This window comes from Penaeus japonicus, unplaced genomic scaffold (assembly GCF_977035675.1).
Source record: "Penaeus japonicus unplaced genomic scaffold, GWHDUDI00000001_assembly GWHDUDI00000020, whole genome shotgun sequence".
NCBI lineage: Eukaryota > Metazoa > Arthropoda > Malacostraca > Decapoda > Penaeidae > Penaeus > Penaeus japonicus.
In genome coordinates, this window is record NW_028234422.1 from 29,008,926 (window position 1) to 29,018,925 (window position 10,000).

At 36.9% G+C, this 10,000-nt stretch overlaps 1 protein-coding gene across 9 annotated transcripts in view; it reads right to left on the bottom strand.

Annotated features, from left to right (window-relative positions):
* Positions 1–10,000, bottom strand: part of Tmem131 (Transmembrane protein 131) — a 129,552-nt gene that overhangs the window by 21,071 nt on the left and 98,481 nt on the right. For 6 of the 9 annotated variants that reach the window (XM_086548286.1, XM_086548284.1, XM_086548285.1 and 3 more), the window contains 9 exons: positions 8,141–8,743; positions 4,752–4,780; positions 3,571–3,654; positions 3,231–3,354; positions 2,879–2,992; positions 2,095–2,217; positions 1,570–1,733; positions 270–453; positions 1–50 (listed from right to left, as the gene is read on the bottom strand). The exon at positions 1–50 is cut by the window's left edge and continues 59 nt beyond it. In XM_086548286.1, the coding sequence (XP_086404412.1) occupies positions 1–50; positions 270–453; positions 1,570–1,733; positions 2,095–2,217; positions 2,879–2,992; positions 3,231–3,354; positions 3,571–3,654; positions 4,752–4,780; positions 8,141–8,743 (1,475 nt within the window). The remainder of the gene's footprint in view (positions 51–269; positions 454–1,569; positions 1,734–2,094; positions 2,218–2,878; positions 2,993–3,230; positions 3,355–3,570; positions 3,655–4,751; positions 4,781–8,140; positions 8,744–10,000) is intronic. The other 3 variants (XM_086548289.1, XM_086548287.1, XM_086548288.1) reach the window with 1 other exon arrangement.

Below are 10,000 nucleotides of genomic sequence, written 5' to 3' on the forward strand. Positions count from 1 at the left end.
GGCTTGAAGTCAATTGATATTGCATCATTCACTGGAGTTGTTATCACATTCTGAAAGGTCGATGCACATGAACAAGAGAAATGCAAGAAATAGTGTGGATAGAAGAGGAAATAATAATCTTAGATGCTTACTAATTAGTTAATCTGTAATTTTCTTAAATGCTCTATGTTATTCATATCTATTTCTGGCATCAATAACAATACTGACAACAGAAAAGCACCAAAAGAACATTAAAAAAACAACAGGCTCCCAAACCCCAAAGGCCTTACTTGAATGTGTATGTGCTTGTGGGCCGAATTAAGTAGGTGTAGCGGGAGGGTGGCAGGCGGATCGTGTGGGGTGCGCAGGCCAAAGTGGAGGCCATCCTGAGGGCAAAAGAGCCCAGGCTGACTAGACACCTCCACTTCAACCGGAACCACCAGGTAGTCGCTATCTGTCTCGCTGGTTACGATTCTAGGGGGTAGGGGAGAGGGGGAAAAAAAGTTGGTTCACGGTAGATCAGATAAGGAAGTGATTCTTGGTTGAGAATTCTTTGCAGGGTCTAAAATCTTCACCCTCAAAAAACAGAGTTAAAAAATGCACATTAGATGATGTTCAAATGTAACTACTTCTATGTGTCTCGTCACTTAACTGATCTGTTATTTTTTTAATTATTTCTGATAATCATATATTTTCATTCCTTCCAGCTCTTTGCATTCTACATTTCCTTCTAAATTAACACTCGACTAGTTCTCTTCACTGAGATCTTTACAAGACCTCAAAAAAAAAAATAAAATAAAAAAATAAATAAATAAAATAAAATAAAAATAAATAAATAAATAAATATATAGATAGATATATAGATAGATAGATAATAGGTATGATGATATGACACTAAAGATAGAAATCAATAATTTTTAATGAGATAAAATTGTTAAAAAAATTAACCATTATTTCTCAATCTAACATTCAAAGAAAATGGACTCTCAAATATAATACTGGCATGTCATTTCAAGCTATTAGGAAAACTCTTCTATACACTAAAGTAATATTAAGGACACATAAGCACTAACAAACATAACATTAGCTGTCTCTCCTTTCTTCTTATTTTATTATTATTATTATTCTTTTTTTTGTCATACAAAGTCAATCCTTCAGGCAACACAATCCAAAAGTTATTAGTTTTTGTACAACTCATGGAGAAATAACGGCTTCACGAAGCCTTTTTCAGCAACACTATGACATATACAAGAACAACCAACATCCTTAGCCTTTGATATTTATTCCCAGAGCAGTAAATCTTAAGAGACTTAAAAGGGCTTTCTCTTTAGGCTACTCACTTTATAACTAACTCTCTTTTACGTGTGATTATTGAAGATTGTGAAAAAATGTGTTATAAGTTCTACCTATCAATCATTTGATTAATCTATATTATCTTACCAAACCTTTTCACAAAAAACAAAGCAACGTAGATTTACTTTCAATTGTGTCTCTTCAGGGTTAGTGGACAAACCATAGTGGGTAAGTGCACTTTCACATACTAATAAGGAAAAATTCAAACAGAATAAAAAGTATACATGCAAACCATACCTGACATAAGCAGTATGGTTATTCTCTCTGCGAGCAACAAAGTTTGCCTTCATAAGAGGGCGTGTGTGGTAGGGTGGAATGTTCCACACATTTTTCTGCCCCTCCTGACTACCTGATAGTAGTTCCAAGTGGAGATCTCCTCCTGTACTGTACATTTCTGTGATCTGAGGTAAAAGAAAGAACAAATGCATGTGTATTGAACTTTTTAAAAATTATCTGTTTCTTCATATTATTTCCAAGAAATGTATACATGTGATTATATCTCGCCATTCTTTCAATTAAATATTTACAGCACAATAACAGAACATTTATCAAATGATCTTGTCGTTATTGTACAGCAAAAATAAAATAAAATGAAGCATCCAGTGCTATGAAACAATCCACTACATCAATACCAAACTGTTATTATATCTAGTAATGATGACAATACCATGAACTATCATAAACATAATTCCCATATTACAAAAAATATACCATAAACAATATATCAAGCACAAGAAGATGCCGACGTGGGAGAGGCCTCACCTGTAGAGCATGTGGATGTGGGTTGTGCAACTGAATTAGAGGAGAGTACGAAGAATTGAGAGGCATGCGCACCCCTACCAAGGGCCTCAGCCTGTAGGGATTCCCTGTGCCCACTGCCCGCACCTGGAATGGGACACAAAACTCAGTGTCTTGTACAAACTGAACTCCTTTAACCCTTCTGTGATGGGCACTTTTTACGGATTACTTTTATACTGCGTTTTTTTTCTTTTGTTGTAAGTAGGCTATTTGTTCTCACATGTGTGTGACTAGGGCGTCATACCAAATGCTAATTAGTATCACTTTGCTAACCTATCATATATGGAGTTATATCACACCTTAAGTCTATAAAATCATAGAAAATACACACATATCTTAAGATGCTTAGGCCAGGCTGAACATTTTAAGACATGACTAGTCTCAAAAGAGTTAGCATAACTCAGTTGTTGTTTTCTTTAATTTTCTTTATTTCCACTTGAGTTTATTCTAAAAATGAGAAATGTTCTTGGAATGGTAACAATATCCTAATTTGCGCATTCTACCACCAGTCAGACAATGCTGCACACTAAGAAATGCCATATCACATTAAGCTTATCTTCACTATTATCATTTCTAATTATACTGTTATCACTTCACACCAATACTTTAACCCTAAAATAGTGAATAACATAACAGAACTCCTTTGGATCTGAAATTGGCTATTCTCTCAAGCCAATGACCACATGGAAAAAAAAAAAACTTTCATCATGAACCCAAGTACTACACATACTAATGATCGAAACCTTACCCCATATTTATAGGTGCCTATGGAAGTGTGTATAAAGATGGTGTTCTCTATGAGACCTTCTTCCCGGCCGAGGAACACGACATCAAATGACGTGTTCCCGCCCGGTAACACCACCTGGAGAGGAAAAGAGATCAGGTAAACGCGTGCCAGACGGTAAGGATAACCATGATCAGTCATGTTGTTCTGGTTGATAAATAACTGAAGTGTCAATGTTGCTCTATTACTCTAATCACTTCACATAAATCCAAACATGAAACAATGAACTCAAAAGACATGAATTAAAAATAAATAGATCTTATACCACGACACTCCGCAATATAAACAAACATCAAGAATCCGTTACGCCACTGACCTTATCTTGGAAAAAAGTACAATGAAAGTGGAGCGTGTTCCCCGATAAAGAGTGTAGCTGTACACTGTTATCGGGACTGCTGTTCTGCACGACCACTTTCCTCATTAGGGGCATCCCTGTTGGACTGCGGGGCAAAGCATTCACAGAATTTTATTAAAAAAAAAGAAGTAGGAGGAAATATTTATTAAAAAGAAGGAAGATAAAAAAAAAGGAATCAAGATAAGGGAATGAGAGCAAATTTCCATCAAAGGAAATATAAAGATGACGAATATCTAATTCCTTCATCTCTACATCACATTTCATATAAAAACACACGTACTAAATAGGTAATGATACTCACTGCTCTTTAAAATCTAAATGAGGAGGATCGAAAACAATATAATTTTTTGCAGGGACGCCCTTATCGTCGATGGTGTCCCCATATCTGGAAGGGAAGCAATGCTTGTTCAAGTGTCAATGTCCAATCAAGAGGACCTTAAGAAAAGCTCTTTCAAACATATTTCTTCCTGTTCACTCTAGAAATTACATGAAACAAAGACTTTGTTTACTTTCCCAAATTTACAACTCCTCCTTGTTGTAATTGTGTGTGTTTGAGAGTGCGTTTGTGTGAACACTCACTCTCACTCACACTCTCATTCTCTCTGTCTACTTATCTCTATCTCTATCTGTCTACTTTATTTTCAACATATTTTCATCCCTCTATCTCTATCTTAATATCTCAATCTTATTATCTCTCTTTCTCTCTCTCATCTCTCCTATCTCTCAGTAAATAATACAAATACATAAAAATAAATAAAAAGAATGAATCTATTCAGATATCAAAAGAAAAATGATCTTCCTCGTTAACCCATTTATTACGTTATGTTACGTTATTACTGTTCTGTGTTTGCTTTCTGTCATTATCCTTGTCTACATCTTTCAGTGTACCAGATCTGTCACTCGACCTTAAAATTTCCCTACATCTTCTCCTCCTGCCTTCCTTGTACCCTTTTCTTCCTACCTGTCCTCTTGAAAAAAATCAAACCCAAACCTTTCTAATTGAAAGCATTAGCTTATCATTTTTCAACTGCCAACTCTAACATTACAATTTTAGACAAAATTTTGATGCACATTTTGTATCCTTATAAACTGATTATCCCTGTTAACATTCAGCTCAGGAATTTACCCAGATTATTTATAAAAAGAAACCTCTCATTTAAATCAGTGATATCCATAATTCTTTCACAATTCCTATGCATTTGATGTTCTTTTTGTTCCAGGCCTCATTACTTCATGTGATTATTCTATTGGTTATATCTTTGTTCTTTGTTGCATCAAATATCTTACACATTTGTAGAATAATTTCACAATGTGACCTCATCTTCCACCTAATTTCTTTTGGAAATTTGTATATATGCTTCCTGTTTTGTATTGCCCAACTGTATATTCACTCACTCTCACTAACGCATTCACTCACCCAAGGAAAGAGTGTGTTCCAATACATACATATGTGTAAAAAGTCACTTCAAGCAGCAAACTTACCTTATTTCGGTGTCTCCAGTTTTAATTATCTGGAAAGAAAGCATGAACTTTAATCCAACTGATTGTAATAAGGACATATAATCATATTTTCTTTCTGAATTTTCTAATGAATGTGTTAAACGAATAGGCAAATTTTGGAGAATAACAGTATCTGTCTTCTGGTGAGGGATCTGGCTACTGAACGACAGGAATCAAAGGCAAAGAAGCTTTATTACATGCGGCAGTGTGAGAGGCAAGCCAGCAATGGGGAATGCACTGAGAAGACATAACAATGAGTTTGTTATCACCACCTTAATGCAACATGTTAATCTTACACTATACATATACATGAGGGACCTTCAGAAAAGTTTGCTGAAAGTCATCATAAGACAAAAACTGCAAAACTTCCTTCAAATAAGATATGTGCGATCATAAATTTCAATGTAAAACTGAATTCCTTTCCATGCATGTTTAACAAAAGTATTTCAGAAGTCCATCTAACGACATCAATTTGAAATGAAGGCTAACACTAACTTTCTTGAGAACCTAGGGTGGAGGAAAAGGGAGATCCCCGTCATTAAAACTAAAAAGAAAAATTATGGAGAGGAAGCTCCAAAGAAGAATGCCGTTAAAAATGGACTGCCTGTTACACCTCTGGGTAGGAAGAAGCCGTAGATGCCTTTAGTGAAGGCAGGCTGTCAATACGATTCATTGATGAAAAGTTACACAAGTACGGAAGTCCATGTTATTACCAAGGAACATTTCTGAATACTTCAGAGGGGTCAATGCCTAAAATTGCAAAAACAGGTTGAAATATAGCAATCTTTCTGCCTGGTGGATCCCAAAATTGTTTCTTCCTGATCAGGTGGTGACAAGAGCCAATTTATCAACACAAACTTTGAACCAGTGAAGCACCTGCTCAGTACAATTTCTTGCAAGTATAGTGACCTGTGATGAAACATATTTCTCAATTTGAATCTAAAAGTAAAAAATAATGACAGCAGTGGTTTCTTTCTACAGGGTGCAAATGAACCAACTAAATGCACAGCAGATAGACAGTGCAACAATCATGGCAACAGATTTTGTGACTCACAAGGCATGGTAAATATAGACTTCCTGGAAGATCAAAAATCCATTTCCTCCGTGTATTGCAAGACGGCTTTGAATATGATGCAACAAAAACATGACTTTAGGCTTATTAATATATATAAAAATTGAGTCGGTAGTCCTATAACCTTAAAGGAGAAAACGGAATTCACAAATAAAGAATAGAAATATCCTCGGACCAAACTGGGAGGTTGACCAGGCTTGCCACAGCATCTAGTGCATTGCAGGATCAAGCAACAGGAAAGAGAACAGGTTCCTAATATGATACAATATAAGCAACATCATACACCAGTGTTTCAAGAGAATTACTTGATGTCACAGTAAACAGAAAGGAATAAAAGAGCTCTATAACTGAGTGCTGGTCCATTGCAACACTGCACCGGTGTATTTTTTTCTTTCCAAACAAGAAAAAACACAATTAAGGTACAGATTTTGCTGCAATTAGTGTACTAAAGATGCTGCAAGAATATGGCTTCCTTAACAAGACAACTGAGATCTTGCCTTCAGATGTTTATTGAGTTGCATGGGATACAAGTTGAAAAATGAACATTCTGTTTTACCATCATTTTTGAAAACTTTAAAATACACACAGGAATACATATATACATACACATACTTCTATAAAAAATAAATCTAAATAAACAAACAAATAATAAATAAAGATCGACAATCAACACTGAACGTAAAAAAAAGAAAAAAAAGAAAAAAAAAAAAAAAATGGAGAGGAAGAAAAAGCAACTTTAAAGAATCATAAGGCCTACAACAGTACACATGCCAGCTGGCAGAAAGAGCTTAGCATTAATTAAGTGTTGGGGGACAGACAGGTAAGAGGGCTGCACAAAATAGGGAGGAAGTGTTGGATATACCCTTGGCATGTGAATATCTCCAACTGACATGCCTACTTCTTGAAATGGAGATGAAGAAAGAAGGTTATAAGAGCAGAAAATCAATGAAGTAGGTAGCTCTCGTAGGTAATGTATTCCTGTCTAAGTAAATTTGCTGGCTCCAAAATTTTCTAGAGGAGGAAATCAAAATGAACCCAGGACAGCATGGCTTCCGTAAGGGAAGATCTTGTCTAAATCTGAACCACTGTGAATGCCTACTAAAAGAAATGAGAAGTTGACGTACTACACCTAGATTTCACAAAAGCTTTCCGCAAGCTCTTTCTCATTTTACTCCACATAATGAAAGAGCTCGGAATCCATGGAAATGTAGGAGGAAGGCGTCACAGTTTTCTAAGAAATCCCAAACAAAAAATATTAATTTATGTATTTTTCCCTAGTGAATCAAATGTTCAAAGTGGAGTACCACAAGCATCAGTACTTTGCCATAATCATGACTGGGGACAAGAGTAATATCACTTGCAGACAATACAAGGGTATGTACGTCATTAACTTTATTTAATGTTGAGAATTAACTTAAGAGGACCTACAAATCATTTATAATTGGGCAAGTAAGGAAAATATAAGTCTATTGAAGGAGTAGAAGGATTAAAGGGAAAACAGCTGTGAAAGACCTGTTTATGTGTAATGACATGAGTTTCAGTCACCACACAGTGCAGGGAATCAAAGGAAAATTTATGAGAGATGATGAAGATAAGGAATTTTAAAACAGAATCCAGACAACCACTATCAATATGGAGAACAATAGTGATTCCAAGATTAGAATATCAGTACCAAGTATGGAATACCAATTCTTACAAAAGATATAACATCACAAGGATCAAAAAGTTTCCACCCAAAAATTCGACATGATAGGTATGAATTACTATTAGAGCCTAAAAAAAAAATCTGGCTATTCTCCTTACAAAAACAGAAGGAATGATAATTTACTATGCATGCATAGAAGATCACTGCCACAGCCATAGTACTATTTACCTGTATACCCTTCCATGATATACAAATTGTAACATCCGCACTCATGCCTGTGTCCGATTAGACTTCAGACATTTACTGGAGATATTTTTTCACTAAAAAGAAAAAAAAAGTCAAGCTCGATCCTACTTCTCCTCAAATGACATTTGCCTCTCTCTTTTTCATGGAGAGCAAGCTAGGTTTCACAGACTAAAGACTCGATGCAGTTTGCCGCGTTATCCCGCCAGTGTGCAACCTTTTACAGAGTGAGAAGCAGCCCGGCTAAGATCATCAGCAAGGAAACAAATCACATGAGACATAGCAGAGGCAGTAGTTCGTATCCACAGTGTATGTAATATGCAGAGCTATAGAGGGATGACGGAGCAGGTGGCCATAGCAAAGGAGGTGAACTGGGGTGAAAATGCAGAGGTGGTGTTGATGGCGCAATACCTTAGAGTCTAGCCATTTGGAGTGGTCGGAGCAGTCGGCCGTCGGATTGATTTGGTCCTCCTTCAGATTCCAGCAATCGTAGTGGAAGATTGGCACAATGGTGGGCATTGCGGGCTCGGCGGGACACTGTTCTGCGAGGGGATGCCTCTGCCAGCACAGCAAAAGGGAGGGTACCTTGCCTGGCCCCAGATATTCATTTACATAAATCAAGTGTATTTTGCTTCTCTGCATATAATGAACAGGGATACCTCCATGTGTCACTCTCTCCCTCAAGTGCCATGGAACGCAAGCATCAACCGGAGCGGATTCAACACGAACAGGAAAACAACTGTTAATGTGCTCTGTCTCGAAGCAAAGATTCATGTCACAGGAAATTGCCTTCATCTTCTTTCTATTATGTTTTGCTTCCTTAAGGATCATGGCACATTCAAGAGGGTCTATCTGACCGCCCTGAGCTGGGTCACAGTCTCGGAGGTCAAGCGCTGGTTTGAGGTCAGGACGTGGACGAAGCTGCGGAACCATTGCTTGAGACTTGGCCAGTGTTGCTTGGTGTGCTGTACAGCTGTCTGCGAGCCCAGGCAAAATATCCAAGGAAACCACACCCTGCGACACTCTACTACTTAGAATTGCTATATTGGTACAATCATTTGCGTCAAAAGGGGACCTAAAATGTACATAGATTGAGGAACCTTTCATATATGTGGGAGACATCTTAGAAAGGGCAGTTCTTCTCTTATTTGGGTAAAAGATATTGGATTGAGTCCTAAATTGTTGTACGTGATTTGAAGAAGTAATATTCCTCTAGATACATTACAGACAGTAAAAATCAATTTATTCCAAAAACAGTTTTGTATATCATGATGTCCTCCCGATGTTTATGCTTAGTACAGAATGGAGGCACTGCTATTAAAATCCCCAAATTAAATGCTACAAATCCTTAAACACTCAATGGTGCTGAAAACACACCATTCGTAATGCCAAATAGTTGTCTCTTTCCCACAGCGCTTACGAGAGATTTAGACTGATAGCTCGTGCACTCATAATTTATGTATGACTAAGGGTAAAGGGAGAAAGAAACAAATGAGATGTTGAATGATGAAAAAGAGGAAGAGGAAGACATTAGAATAAGAAAATGGCAAAGATTACAAGGACAGAGAAGAGGAGGAAGATGAGCTAGGAAAAGATCAAAAGGAGGGAGGGAGAAGAGGGAGGGAGTGAGAGATGAGGAGAGAGGGAGAGAGGGAGAGAGGGAGGGAGGGAGGGAGGAAGGGAGAGAGGGAGGGAGGAAAAGGGAGAAGAGGTGGAGAAAAATATAAGCAGGCAAGGAAGGAAGAAGAAGAGGGGGAAAAAATATGTATAAGCAAAGCAGGAAGAGGAACATGGATAATAAAAGGAAGTTGATCACAAGGCAGGATAAGAAGAGGAGAAAGATAATCAGGAAGGAGAAATAAATCAAATGTGGGGAAGAATAATGCTAATTAAGGTTACTAAACTTTATTCATGATCTTCATATCCAGTGACAGCTAAATTTTAGACTTTTTACATATAAAAAAAATAAATTGTAGATTGCTAGGTTCAAGACATACTGTAACACAACATCAAGATGAATAGATGGCAAGGCATTTCATCATGAACTTGTATATCAATACAGAACAGCATTCTGGAGGACAGGGAAGTAGAAATATAAAATCGACATTCCTATGTACATAATCAATCTTTTATAAACAAATTGGTTGGTTCAGATCTTAAAATCTCCCTAACAATAATCCTTTTGTGATCATTTAGAATCAATTTTACGATTTTAAATTGCTGGCATTATCACACGATCACTATAGAACACAGAGGAGAACTTACTCACCC